The following is a 16,152-nucleotide window of genomic DNA, read 5'->3' as shown; positions in this document are numbered from 1 at the left end:
ATGAAAAATTCCAATTGTTCCATCTTCCTCATTCGATTCTCATCTAGTTTCTTCAAAATTTGGACCATACAAATTATGAATCATTTCTAGCATCTCATCTTCCACATTATCTCTATGATCTATACTGTTTGCTTTAAGATTTTCACTTTGTTCTCTACTTTCAACTGAACTTGAAAATGTTGCACCTATAAACCTTGAATTAGTCCTTAAAAATGGAGAAAGATCAATTGTATCTCCATGTAATATCCATCGGCTATAAATCGGAGAGATGTCATATTTATATAAATGTTGTTCTGTGCCATCTAAGTTGTTCCAATTTGTATTCACACAGTTTGAACAAGGACATCTTATTCTTCCTTCTTCATGTAAATAATTCTTTGCAACTTCGATAAAATTATCAACACCATTAGAATATTGACTAGACCTTCGATCTCTTAAATTTATCCAATTACGATCCATAACAAGTACAAAGTGAAGTACCTAAATTAGAAATCAAACTATTAGAATCTAAGTCTTAGGTAAAATGCAAATAGGCAATCAAATCTCTAATCAAAGTTAGGTAGATCTTATTAGTGTCAATGTCATATTAAGTGGAAAAATAACACGTATGATTGAAAATACTCTTAATCTTCCAATGGTTTAATAAGGGTAAAGTTCTCCTCAAAGTTCTTAACTCCAACAAATAAACAACAACATCATCTCATAATCTTCTTCTTTATACCAATGTCTATTGAGAAGTAATAAGGGTAAAATAAAGATAGAGAGATTGAGTAAGATACCTTTAAAGACTTCGCCACCTAATAGTGAAATAGGCGTTGGAAATCGGCATTTAAGTTGAAGGAAATCGAACATGAGGATTTTCATGAGCAACAGAATGATCGTGTCAAATTTCATTCGTATTTTAACATACACAATTACAATCAAGAAATGGAAACTTACAGGCTATGCACAATACAAAATTACAGCATGCTTTCAACAAGATCAAGGGAAAGATTATCATACCTTTGAAGACTCATCTTCAAACACCCACGATCTCGAACACTCGATCTGACTTCAAGCCAACAACACACGAATGCTCGAACATAGCACGATCACAGTGACTACAAACTCAGCGATCTTCAAGATCTTGAACTATGTCGAGTTGAGTATGATACCACCACAATAGCTACCTTGGTATTCTCGGTATGAGAATCTAGAAGTGTGGACTTTGTTAGAGGAAGAGACCGGAGAAATAACAATCATGTAAATGATTGAGCAAGTGGGAGATAACAAGGTCTATCGTATAGACGATGCCCAATAATTTAACAAATGTTCCACGATCGTTCAGCAAAAGCTCCGTGATTGTTTAGCTAAAAGCCAGCTGAGTGAACTATCATGTAGTGTCACCCCACGATCGTTTAGTTTCTAGCCAGCTATCGATTAGTGAATCTAATCTACTTGATAGCCAACTGTGAGTAATTCCAAGAATGGAAAATCTCATTCAACAAACTACTAAAATTAGGAAAATATTTTTTCCTTTTATCTCACAATTACCATGAAATCACCAATAACCTCCCACTTAATTGGTTATTAGAGAAAAAGAGATAATTATTCAATAATTAATATAATTATAAATATACATGATAACCAACTTACCATACTATATTTATAACCTATAGTTTTAATATTTTATCTCATGAAACATATAAACTATAACTCTTTTTTCTATTTCATGGTACTTAATGTAAATTTCATTTACATTAATCCTCCACTTGATGTATCTCATACATCACACCGATCATATCATATATAATCGAATTTCCTCTTGTCAATTTGAATAATTCAAATCAACACCAAGAACTGATTCTCAACTTGAATCTATTGAGCTACCAAGGGGACCTTATGGACCTATAGCTCGAAGCTCCATCGGTACGTGAATAACTGACTAAACTATTTAGTCAGGGGATCTAACATCCGTTAACTGCCAGTCACTCTACTAAAGACTGACAACTGAACTCTCCTTACTAGAGATATATTATGTGTCCATATCAACCAATCAACAGTACGATAACCCTTCACAGATTGCTCGTAAATACACTTTGGCCAATAACCGTTATGCCCTGTAGTTACATCTAACTCCTTAAGTACCATTGATCCCTCTAATGAACATAAGTCATAGTCCTACTATGACTGAGTTCTCTCTTTCGAAGAGAATCTGTGGCCACTATGTTCAAGACTTGAAATCAGCCCTTAAGGAACCAATCTATCTACTTACCCTTGCTTCGGGGAATGAGTAAATTCCATCTTGTGTAACTGAGTTCCTAACTCCCAAATCAGACAAGTCCCCAAAAAGGTAGGCATGTTGAGTTGGCAATCTGGCCACTCTCACCCATACTAATCAAAGGACCGCCCTCAAAGGTAGGAGTTCCCAAAACACTCAAGATTGAGGTCATGTCACCTATGGTCGTTTAGGTGGGATGTAAGTCTCCAGTATCAACGACATTATATACATAAACTAGTCATCTTGTGATCCGGTTTTATACAAACTCTTTGTATAAAACACCACCGCTCGCATGTCTCCACATGAATGGTCAGGATCTACTATCTGTAGTAGTTCACAACACTTACAAACCTTTACAAAGCGGATTGTATCCGTAGTGTCATCAGGACTAGGAATCCCTCTTTAATCCTTATACTGCAGACCTATTTAGATTATCACTTAATACATGATCCACTTGTATATCTCATATACATGCTTAAGTTTACATACAATAACCATGGAGCTTTGTTTATTGGATATAAGTAAATGCCAAATAAAATAACTCTTATTTTATTCATAACAATGTGTATAGATTACAAACTACGAGACTCTGGGAGAGTTAGGACACCAATCCCAATAATTTCCCACTTGTTTTAATGCCTCGGGAGACTAATGTACAACACAAGATAAATACATATACAATATACAATAAACTAGGGCATACCCCAATATCATCTCTCACTTGCCCTAGACAAGATGCCTCATGTCCCGCAGACCTAGACTCTCTAGGTGACCCTCGAACACTTTAGTCGTGAAAGCCTTTGTAAATGGATCAACAACGTTGTGCTCCGATGCACAATCTCCCTGATTATGTAATGTTACTATATGATAGTTCACTCAACTGGTCGTAGCTAAATGATCGCAGGGCAATATCTATACGATAGACTGCATTCTTCTACACGATTGAGCATTCATCTATACGATAGACTCTTCTCATCTCCCACTTGCTCAATCGTCTACACGATTGTTGTTCCTCCGGTCTCTTCCTCTAACTAAGTCCATACAGAGCCCACTTTTGGATTCTCACATCGAGAATACCAAGGTAACCATTGTGGTGATGTCTTCATTCAACTTGATGAGTTCGCGGTTTTGGAGGCCATTCATTGTGTGTTCACGTTGCTCGTGTGATGTTCACTATTGATCGTACTGTGTTGCAGTCGTTGTGTTCAAGCGTTCGTTTATTGCTGTCTTAGACGCTTGGAGTTCGTGATCGAGGGAATTTGAAGAATGAGTCTTCAAATGTATGTATACTTTATCCCTTGATCTCATTGTAAAGCATGATGTAATTTCGTATTGTGTATGATTGTTAGTTTCCGTTTTGTGACTGTAATTGTTTATGTTCAATTTTGAATGGAATTTGGAACAATCATTCCGCTGCTCATGAAAATCCTCTTGTTAGATTTCCTCAGAAGGGGGGCTGACGGGGAGTGGGGGGGAATACAGAGGGGGAGAGAAAACTCACCTAATAATTTAGAGGTGATGTCGAGAGAGATGCTGGAGGTTTGATTTCGGGAATAATGGGATAGAGGGATGAATAGGGGAAAGGTTGGGAAAATAAAAATGGGGTTTAGGAAGATCAAAGATAGAAAAAAAAAAAAAAAAAAAAAAAAAAAGAGAAAGGGGGGAGGAAAAAATCGAGAAAGGAAGTCTGAAATTTTGGAAAGGTGGGAGGGAAAACTGAAAATAATGACTTTTTTTTTTTTTACTTAGTTATATTTTTTGAGTAACATTTTAAAGACAATGTAATATGTTGTTAAATAATTTTAATATTTAGTGGTGTTGATTTGTGCGTCACAGATTGTTTCAGTAACACTGATGTAAATTTTGTCCTAAAAATGATATTCTACAACATATTATCCATTGCATTACTGGAAATTACCATTTAGCAACAAAATTTTCTTGCGCCGCTAAAAATTTGTCACTGAAGATGAATTTTCTTGTAGCAAATATTTATTAAACCAATGAATAACATAGTAAAAATTTAATATAAATCATTATGAGTTGATTTAATGGCAAATAAAAAATATGCCTTTGATAAAAAGCTCTAAGAAGTTTAATAGTTCCATCCTTAAGTTTCATAGAAACAGAGGCAATGCTTTTTATCTTACAGCCTTAGTTGTTTGCCATATAAACCATTTCTCCTTCAATTTCTTTAAAGGTGTTGAACCATGGTCTTATCGAGGTCATGTGAGAGGTGCATCCAGAATCTAGGACCCAATCATGTTTTCCTAGGGAATTTAATGGTTGGATTTATCTAAGGTTGAGGCTAGAGCATCTGAGTAGATAAAAGAACCTTCTACCACAAAAGCTTCGGGCTGTTTACCTTTAGAGTCCTTTTCTTTCTCTTGGTTCTTTTTTTTAAGAATAAAATAGTCTTTGATTAAATGTCCTTTCTTTTTGCAATATTTACATTTTAATTTCTGTTTAGGCTTGTTTTCTTCTGAATTATGTGGTTTTCTGTCATTTGAGTGATTTGGTTTAAAATTTCCTTTAGCAAATAACCCTGTACTAGGATGATCCTTTTTGTCAGTTTGTAACTCTAGTTCTCTAGTTCTTAGGGTTGATATTATTGTATCAATACTTATATTATCCTTTCCATATTTTAGAGCATTTTTAATCTCCGTATAGGGTTCAGGCAAAGAATTAAGAAGCACATAGGCCTCATTTTCATCCCCAAGTTTCTCTCACAAGGTTTTAAATTCAGCAACAATTTTCTTGAATTCATCTAGATTAGTTCATATCCTATAGGCTGTTTCTTGATCTAAAACTTACCTTAAAACATTATCACTAAGGTTTAGGACTAACGTACCATAAGCTGCCAGCTCCCAATCTTCTTTTTCTTGAGCTGTCACTAAGGCTGGGAGTGTTGATGGGTCAAGGAAAGCTCTGTGAACCTTCTGTTGGCCGAGAATTGCTTTGATTTTGGCCTTCCATAGGCCAAAATCTCCTTTGCCATCGAACTTCTCTACTTCGAATCTTGCTACTGACATCTTGGAATGAAAAACTTGAATCTTGAATCTTCAAGAACTACAATCTTGTAAGTCTTTTGCTCTGATACCACTTTGTTGGGCCTACACACTTGAAATTCTTGAAATGAAAAAGCCCAAAAGATGAAGCTGACTCTTTTTGCTGATCCAAACCGTGATCAACCCAAGTTATTTTGCCCAAAATTAATTTTGGTTGGTAGAAAACTTGGTCCAAGTTGCTCCACAATCTTCCAGCTGATGTGCAACACGTGGATTGATCCACTTTCTTCTGCCTGATGGAAGAGATGCCTTCTACTCTGATGGGAAATGAATTTCAGACAAATTAATTTTCTTTCTCTCTCACGTTCTCTCCTTTATTTGCAGAAAACTCTTGCTAACTCTTTTCTTTCTAATTATTTTCGTGAGTTTGCCATGAGAATGAAGAAGAAGAAGAACATGCAATATTGTAAAGAGAAAGAAGAGAAGAAGATCTACACGATAATATACATGGTTCAGCAATACAGTGCCTATATCCACGGGAAGGAAAATAATTTTTATTCAAGAGCTAAGTCACACTTTTCTTTACGGATCTTGTAGCTTTCTTGTAAGCTTCTGTAAGATTGTTTCTACAAATTGTAAATAATGCATATTTATACATTTTGTCTGATACAAATAGTTACATAACAAACTGTAAAGAAAAATGTAAAGGTTGTTGAATATTCGTTTGAATGCTTGAGCTTATTTATACTCCAATAAGCCAACATTGAACAGTAGAAATAGGTCTCCCACAAGATGAGACTTGTAGATTCTACAAATAATGTACAAAAAGAGTAGAGCAAGTTAGAAAAGATCAGTTGAATGTAAATTACAAATAATTGGAGAAAGAAGTTATAAGAAGTCTCCAATGGCAGAGTTTGACTTCGATCTGACTCTAGCCCTCCATAAGGCCTTCCAAATCTTAGTAGGCTGTGCGGTACTAGAAGGAGAGATAAGAGACAGAGCATTCAACATAACTCCCAGGTTATACGTGCTAAGTATAAAGATCCTATAGGGAATCACAATACATTAAAACTTTTGAAACATTATAGATGATTAGCTGGAACAAAATCAAAATTATTGGGATATTATTCATTTGGACAAATATCAATTTATACTCTAAACTATGAGGATTATATCTATTCATACTCTAAATTAATAATTGTATCAATTTAAACTATGAATTTCCATAAATGTATCAATTTTAAATGGTCAATTATGATTTATTTGGATAAATATCGTGTGAGACTTATAATTTTATCAATTAAAACCTCTTAACTTACATAATTGAATCAATTTAGAATCTCAATTAAGATTTCTTTGAAAATTGTTCATTTTGTTAAATTGACACTTGAGGAAGTTTACATACGGCTAAGAATTGATGCACTGACGATTTTCAAATATAGTCTTAATAAAGGTCCTTAATCGATTCACTTATAATAATTTATAAGTTTATTTTTTTAAAAAAAAAAATAAATTTCTGTTACTATTGTTCAAACTAAATATTAAGAAAGATGTAAATTGATATATTTATGACTGATACCATTAGTTTAGAGTTTAAATTGATACAATCAAAAGTTCAGGAGTGTAAATTGAAATTTCCTATTTCATTTTATTACTTGTCAACCAGTTGAATATGGCTTATTGAAAAAGAAAAATAGTTGAATGTATGTAGAAGCATTGAATAAACATAAAAGAAACCTTTGATATAAGGTAAAGATTCAAGCGCAAATGATATATAAATGTTTTAATTTGACTTCACAAAGTTATGTTCTCATACGCACATGTATAAATATACATATACGAGTATATACATACATACATAAAAATTTTCTTTTTTTAAAGTGATAAGTTAGATAGTATATATTTTTTCTTTTCATCGAGTCACACTTATAAGTAGCTAATACTACTCATAATTAGGTGATACATCGTATCAACTTTAGAGTAAAAAAATTCAAAATTTTCTCGATAGAATATCTACCATGTAAAATTTTATAGATATCTTATAATTATATCGATCTAGGATATATATATATATATTTTTTTTTAATCTTTTATACCGAAAAAATATACATTTTTATCTCATTTGAAAAGTCTTTGTCTAATAATTATATCGATCTAGTATACATTTTTTTTCATTTTTATCTTTTATAATGAAAAAAATATACATTTTCATCTCATTTAAAAAGTCATACAGTTGTTATTATTATTATTTTTTATTTTGAGTTCAACATTGTCATATCTTTTTTAACCATTAAAATGAGTTAAATAAAGTAATCAATTTTTTGAGAGATCGTAAACTTTGTATTTTATAAAAATAGGAAGTCTCTAATTAGTTTATCGATTTATTTATATAAAAAATCTCATTAAATCTTAACAATAATTTCTACGATAGGAACTAAATTGTTACAGATTTGGTAATATATGGACTAAATTGTTATATAATAAAGTTGGGGACTAAAATTGTTACAAAATTAAAAGTCCAGGGACCAAATCGTTATAAACCAAAGTTTATGAACTAAATTGTTACTTTTACGAAAGTGTAAAGAAAGTGATTTTTAACAATTTTTTTAATACAACTAGATGGGATCAACCTTTCAATCTCTAAAAAAAAATATCATATCAATTATTATTGAGTTAAACTCAATTTTAGCAAGTAAATTAATATTATTTTAAGAAAAAATAAACTTATCAATTAGGTACTGATGTAATAAAAAAGGTTATAATAATTGTATTGTGATTATTATTATTATTATTTCAAAAAATTATATTATTATTATTATTTGTTTATATGACGGTGTAAATAAATAAAAAGTAGGCAATGATGCGGTGGCTTACGCGAAAAAATTATCCACTCTTACTAACTACTTGCCTCATTTGTCCACATTTATTTCTACATTAAATTTTAAACCAAATATATGGCATCTTTGGCTACTACCTTAAATGTTTCAATTATGCATCAATTTTCCTTTAATATATACTTTTTTAAAAATATATTCTTTTGAATATTTTGAAGGTCTTCAATAGTTTTAAATTTTCATATTGACTTCTATAACTAAAGTCCGAAAATAAAAGAGATTTTTTTTAATGTACTAATAATTGAGTTATGCTTTTGGTTTTTTTTATTTAATTTATTTATAATAAATGTTTTGAGCTGACACTTGCACAGTTCAAATACTTGAACTTTAAAATGCGCTAAATTTTAATGTTTGTGACCATTGAGTTCCTGAAATAGCTTCTAAAAACATTCAATTTTGTGTCTAATGGAGTTCTTTTAACATTGGTTTTGGTTTGGTAGTTAGATCATGTTTGTTAATTATTTTGTTTTTTGTTTTTGTTTTTTAAAATTAAGTCTATGAACACTACTTTCACTTTCAAATTTCTTTATTTGTTATCTACTTTTCACCAATGAATTGAAAATCAAGCAAATATTTGAGAACTAAAAAAATAACTTTCAAAAAGTTGTTTTTGTTTTTTGAATTTGACTTAGAATTCAACCATTATACTCAAATAAGATGCAAATCATTGTAAGAAATGTGGATGAAATAGACTTAATTTTAAAAAAGAAAACCGAAAACCCAAATGGTTACGAAAACAAGAATTTAGTTTTTTGTTTTTTAAATTGTGCTAATTTTCTTATCACTTTCTTACCACATTTTTCATTTAAGGTATTGGTTAGTAAACATTTGATTTTTATTTTTAGTTTTTTTAAATTAAATCGATAAACATCTCATCCATAAGTTTATATATATATATATAACTAATGTTTTAGAAAACAAATCTATTTTTGAAAATAAAAAAAAATTCTTAAAAACTTGTTTTATTTATTGAATTTGGCTAATAATTCAACCCTTCATATTGATGCAAACTAGAATAAGAAAATTAGAGAAAATAGTTTTAATTTTCAAAAACCAAAACCAACGAAAACGAAATGGTTAACAAATATGATATAAATTCTTAGTCAAATTTTAAAAATAAAAAATAAGTTTTTAAAAGTACATTTTTTAGTTCTAAAAGATTGGCTTGATTTTTTAAAACATCCCTAAAAAGTAAATATGAAAACAAAGAAATCAATAGGTAAAAGTAATGTTTAGGAGCCCAATTTACAAAAACAAAAATCAAATAATTATCAAATTAGGCTTAAAATTTTCAATTTTATATCTAATAGGTTATCGACCTATTAAATACAACTAAAATTAATTCGTGCATCTATTAAAATTAAGATTGAAATTTTAGGATTAAATTGGACATAAAATTCAATCTTAAATATAATAGATCAACTATCAATTAGTTTTTTCTTAAGAAAATTGAATATAACAAGGATTCATCAAATACAAAATTGAAATTTGGAAGGCATTTTAGAAAGTTTAGTTCATGGATTAAAAGTTATTTTATAGGTACAAGGTGAAGAGAAGATAGAACTTAGAAGGCGATTTGATTATAAAAGTCCTTTATTATGATTATGGTAATTGAGTAAATTTCGGAAATAACGCAGATGATATTATTGCACTTTAAAAACAGGAAATTAATGTATTATCATTAATTACTGAAATAATCCACCATAAATCAAGTCATTAACTCAAGGCCATTAATGGGGTGTTGACGTTGATTTTCTTGCCAAATAAGTTTAAAATTTAAAAGTATGGTTGCCGAATTAAATGATAGTAATAAATGCGAGGTGAGGCTCATAAAAGTCTCACATAATTATCATCATAATAAATCCACAATCCTAAGACATTACTTGCTGATTAATTAATAACAAAGTTTAAGATTGAGAGGATAGGTAGTAATAGGGATGGAGGTGTGATTAATGAAAATTAATTGATTACTAATATAACAATAATACGAATTAATTACAAAGAAGAAAAAAAAAAAAAAAAAAGGAGAGAGAGCAATAAATCTGTATAGAAAAAAAAACGTAGGTGGCAAACTATGACAAAAAATAAAGTCTCCATTAAATATGCGTGTTAAGTATATTAATTTGTTGGGTCTGTAAACGCTATAATTAGCCTCATGCAATGCAGCAAGCAACCCATTAAAGATTAAACCCACCTTCTCCACCCACTGCCCTTCCAAACGTTTTTACTACGCAACCTCTATAAATGCACTATTTTTTCTTTCCTCTTATTTCCCCCAAAATTTCCTATTTACAATTCTGTCCCCATTCTATTATATTCAAAAATTAAATTTTCAATTTTCAAATTAAATTAACCACGTTCTATACAGATTTAATATCGGATTCAAACTAACCAACATAACTCCACTAACTAACTATTACATTTTTAAGCACTTCAAAATTTTCATTTTGAATTTATGTCCACGCTTTATAAGTTCTTGTTTGGAAAAGTACTTTACAAAAATTTTCCATATATCAGAGTTGTAATAAGATATCTATATATACTATCTCAAAATTTAATGGTTAGATCACTTTGGTTAATGAAAAAAAAGTATTAAATATTTTCAAAATATTGAACAATTAGATTGACGATCACTATGAATTTAGGGTATTGATGAATTTTGAATGTAATAATCATAAATTAAGTCATGAACAAATTCTTAAGGCAATTTATGATTTTCAAACGTCAAACAATCGAATATCCACCCTATATTGGAAGTCAAAAAATAAAAAGATAAAAAATATATATGAAAAGGCAAAATAATCATTTTTGAAAGGACGCAATAAAAGTATCTTTGAATTTGAATTACGTTTTGAAATTTTATTTTAATTTAAATAATAAAATGGTCAGACACATCGGTATCTGTCATCGAACTATAGACTTTGAATAATTTTACATGACACGAAAGATTGAAAATTGAATGAATCATGCCGAAACGAAGAAAATGTAGAACGAGGGGAAAAAAAGAAAAACAGAAATGGAAGAATGGACGGCATAATTTTGTGTAAAAATCTTTCCATTTTACATATACCCAAAAAAAAAAAACCAAAAACCAAAAACAAAAACAAAAGATCTAGGAAGAGGGCCATGGGCGAAATTTCTTAATTTCCTTTTGGATATTTTATATATGATGATGATGATGATGGACGATTCCCAAACTTTTTTTTTTTTTTTTATATGGACATGTTTAGATCAATCCGAGGTTTCTTGATGGTCGGCAATGGAACGACAGAGTTGCAACGAGGACATCGGGGGTTGTTTTTCATTACTAATACATATGATAAACATCCAGGGCAACCCACCGCCATCGGCGCCGCCGAGTTTCTAATTTCCGCCGCTTCTTCTTCTTGAATTTCTTTCGCCGCCGACGATGAGGAGGAGGAATACGACGGCGATTGAAGACGATTTCCATAGCGACGAGCGTTTCTTTACGAGCTCCTTGTCGGCCCTTTCCAGAGCAGATTTCACCTTATCCAGAGTACAAACGCTAAGCGTAATTGGTCGACGGCGACGACGTCAATTTCAAATCCAAGCTGGTTTCGTTTAAGAGATTTAATGTTCGTTTTGAAGGAGATGGAGGGAAATTCAAGTCCTGAAATTTCGATTCTGTTTGATTGATCATTTTGGAGCTGTTTCGATTCTGAATTCAGAGGAGAATCCGGTGTTTGACTTCTCTGTATGTAAACTTTTCCCGACTGCAAAAACAAACAAACAGACCAAAATTAATTAATTAATTTTTTTTAAAAAAAAAAAAATAAAATTAATGATACGACTGTGTTCAATTCATACGAAAAGAGAAGAAATTTAATGATTTCAGAGGAAAGGGGGTAATTAATCAGTAGTACCAAAACTTATAAAAAAAAAAAAAAAAAACGAAGCACCACAATTAATGTTATTAAAAAAAATAGTACAGTGAAATAGTTTTTCCTTCTCCTTCTCTTTTCTTAGCCTAATTTCGCACAATTCTTGAATTCCAGTAACCAATTGGAAAATTTAACAAAGGGGTTTTTTTAATTAGCAAATAAAAACAGCGAGTTCTTAAGATTTTTTAAAAAAGAAAAAAAAGAAGAAGAAGAAGGAACCTTCAAGTCGAGCCTTTTTTCCCAGCCGGTGGGAACCTGCAAATCGAGGTCCAATTCTTGAGAGTCAGTAAGGTTGGAAGATTGTCCGAGCAAATCGCGAGTAACGAGAGCCGTTGATTCCTGGCCATTACCGAGGGCCGTCCGATTATCTTCGTCCTTATAACCGGCGAGTACTCGAATCAGACTGCTAACTTCGGCAGCCATTTTTTTGGAGCTTTATAGAGAAACAAAACGAAACCAAAGAAAACCCCTTTTGAATAGTAATTTAATTAGTTTTTTTTTTTAATTTTCTTTTTTTTTTCTGATAAAAATAAGAGGGAGAGGGAAAAAAGAGAGAGAGGAGGAAAGGAAGTGAGCGGGGGAGTGGGTTTGGGTTGGGTGTTGGTAATTGTATGGAGAGCGAGAGCGGTGTAGGAAAATATAAGACGAAAGTTTTATCAACTAAATATTGAAGCGACGTTATGAAGTAAATTAATTAATTAATGAATTAATTTTCACAATATTAATGGTGGGAGTGAAAATGGAAAATTAATTATTCGAATTTGATTAATGATGGGAAAGTGGGAGAGTGGTGGAAGAGAATTAATTGGGGCATTAAATGCCAATCACAATTACTACCACTCTTCTTTCCATCATTTAATTCCCTTCCCCCCCCCTTCTGGTTTTAATTTCTAACTTATTTCTTTTCCTTCTTATTTATTTGGATGCCACTTTTCTCGTATATTCCTCTTCTACTACCTCGCTCATTTTTCTTTATACAAAATTAATTCATATTTTAATTATCATTCTCGTTTAGCTTTTATACTTTCTAAATTTCTACTCTACACATTTTTATCTTCAATTTTTCATTAGTGCTCGCTTTTAATTTTAAAGTGTTAACTTTTATTTAATTAATTTAAAATAGTTATGAGGTGTATTTTTTAAAAAAATTATTTGAATAGTCATGATAATTAATAAAAGCTAAAATCCTTTTTAAAATTAGTTTATAACAAGTAACATTAGTGACTAAATATAAGTATAGTAGATGTAAAACTGTTTAAAATCTTGAAATTCATGGTTATATTAAAAATAAACTCAAAATTTAAAGATAAAAGTTTTAACTTAAAATTGAAGGACTAGAATTAAATAAAACTTACATTTGAAACTCAGAAATAAAATATTATATTATAAAAATGTATATCCAAATACAAATTATAATAATAGAAAAATTAGGGACAAAATGTTTTGTTTTTCATTTTAATGTTATGAGGAGTAGTTTTATGTTGGGTGTAGAAAGCTCAACTAAAAGGAGCAATCAATGTATTAAATGAAGTGGTTTTAGAGGACGTGTGGTTTAAGAAAAGCACATTGACTTTCAATTTTGATGGCCAATGTTTATTAGACACGAAATGGTGCTAAGCCAAAGGAGCTTTATCACAGTTGTTGGGTCCAACTTCGTATGATGGCAAAGGCCCCAAAGGTGTTGTTGCGGGTTCTACTCATCATCCCCCAATATATGGTTTCGTTTGTACTTATGAATTTGGTTTCGTTTTATGTTTTTAATCTACTTCTGTCTTTTCATTATCATTATGATTATGATAGTTTGAGATTTTGCAAATGTGGGTCTAACCTTAAATTTTTGTTAACCGATCCTCTAATTATTGTAACCTTTTGTTCTCTATCAAGATAAACTTACTCATGTTTTGATGCTCTTTTGATCCATTCTTTTAGTCTGAATATGTCATTAGGATGACCTATAAAAATACTTGTATTGATGAACTTATCTAAGTTAGTACACGAAATATTTAGTTGGACTAAATATGGAGAAAATTGATCATCCTTTGAAACTATTATTGTAAGGCTATTTATAAGGTTAATCCTCATAGTCTTTATTGGAAATGAGTGCAACATTGACTAGTCACTCTCAAGGTTCTAGAGCGTTGGTCACTTATAGAGATGTTCATTTTCCCACAAAGAATGAGGGAAAATTTTTGTAAGCTAAATAGGAATGATCGCCGTTCTTGCCTCATCTTGTTTGGCTTTTTTTCTTTAATTATTTATTTATTATAATAATTATTGTTATACTATGGTTAGCATTATTAATAAATATTATATTCAAATTTAAAGTTTGATCGTTTAATGGTCAAGATAATGGATATGCTTGAATTAAATATTTAATTTTAGATTATATATGCGAATAATTTGATATATAATTTATTTTTTCTAATAGGAAACTCGAGTACTTTTTTTTTAAAAAAAAAATCAAATTATCCATGTATAACTAATTATATTTATAAAAAAAAATTGAGTGACAATTTGAACTATTAAAGTAAACTATTTACACAAAATAGTAAAATTTTAATCTTTTTTTATAGAGGCAGATAAAAGTCTATCAACGCCTATCAATGATAAAAATTGATTGAAGTTTATCACAGATGAACGCTGATAGAAGTTTATTGGTGTATTTAGTGTTTTTTTTGCTATTTCTATAAATAATTTTACATTTTTTCTATTGGTGAAAATTTTCCTAAAATTTAGGTAGTTATTTAAGTTAATTGTTTTGTTTTTCTTAAGGAAATAATTTTCCTATAAGGAATCTTGAGTTATTTCGCAAGGATGAAATATGAAATGGGAAGTGGGGAAGCCACTCCTAGCCTTGCCTCTTGGACCTATATAGTCATTTGCCCTTTGGTGAAACTCCACAAATTCAACTGGCTAGCTCGAAACTCGAGGGTTTGATTTTCTTCTTTGGAACTCGCAGGCCATCCATGGATGCTTCTATACCCCTTTGGGCTTGAACCTTGCCTCGAGCAACCATAGGGTTGGCAACGGGACCGAGACGGGATGTAGGGGGAGATTCCCCATCTCCATCCGCGCAGGGGATATTTTCTCCCATCCACGCCCCCGTCCCTACTAATTGAAGGGGGACGGGGACGGGGACAAGGATTCTCCGTCGGGGGAAATGGGCCCCGCCATGTTGTTATTTTTTAAAATATATATTAATTATATNTAATTATATAAATATTTGTAGATAATAAATTTTAGGGTATATATATATAAATTTATCGAGGTGGGGGACAGGGAGGGGGAAGGGGCAAGGATACCCTCCTCGTCCCCAATCGAGATGTTGTTAGAATCCTCGATTTGACCCCATCCCCGATCCAATTGGGGATTTCTCACTTCGATCGGGGCGGGGACTTGATCCTGGAGGATTTTTGCCAATCCTAAGCAACCATCAACACTTAAATTTCGTGATATTTCAAAAACACATTCAAAGGTTCAAAACAGAAATTACATTTTTATTTCACAATCGAATGTTGGAATTTTTCATTTTCACTTTATTGAACTCTAAAAAAATTGCAGTCATATTGTGCCTCTCCTGGAAAAGTCAACAATTTGTAACTGTGTATGATATAAATATAGAACTCTTGTCGAAGTCAATTATTCTTCTTTGTTATTGCTTGTTCAATAAAACTTAACCACATAAATCATATTATAGTTGGAGTAATATTTGGGTATAACCTATATTCATGCATCTCTTTCAATCACAAATGAAAAATATTTAAGAATATAAATATTAACACTTAGATAAGTTGCAAGTAAAAATGCATCAAAATATATTTAACTAATACTTACTATTCAAGTTCTACATATCAAACTAGATAAGCGGAAAGGGGTATATAAGTGTCGATAACATCTCGATTGGCATGAAACTTGTTTTTGGGTGAGTTAAAAATTATTGCCATACAAACTTGTGTTCAAAATGAACCATGCGAGCCACGCTATTTTCATTTAAAAGTTTGGATTTAAAATTGGTATTGGTCTATTGGATGTGAATTTTTGTTGGGAATTTGGTCTTTAAGTTATTATTATTATTAGAAAAAATTACAAAA

The 16,152-nt window shown here is 31.0% G+C and overlaps 1 protein-coding gene across 1 annotated transcript; it reads right to left on the bottom strand.

The window, feature by feature from the left end:
* Positions 1-11,196: 11,196 nt before the first annotated feature.
* On the bottom strand, positions 11,197-12,717 carry LOC120077543. The gene is given in 5 exon segments (XM_039031460.1): positions 11,197-11,571; positions 11,612-11,694; positions 11,696-11,826; positions 11,828-11,893; positions 12,281-12,717. Coding segments are annotated over 5 exon segments (684 nt in total). The 5' UTR covers positions 12,485-12,717; the 3' UTR covers positions 11,197-11,371.
* Between the last annotated feature and the right edge of the window lie 3,435 nt (positions 12,718-16,152).

This window comes from Benincasa hispida, chromosome 5 (genome assembly GCF_009727055.1).
Source record: "Benincasa hispida cultivar B227 chromosome 5, ASM972705v1, whole genome shotgun sequence".
Taxonomy (NCBI): domain Eukaryota; kingdom Viridiplantae; phylum Streptophyta; class Magnoliopsida; order Cucurbitales; family Cucurbitaceae; genus Benincasa; species Benincasa hispida.
Note: the sequence above shows the minus strand (reverse complement) of the source record. Positions and strands in the feature narration are given on the sequence as shown.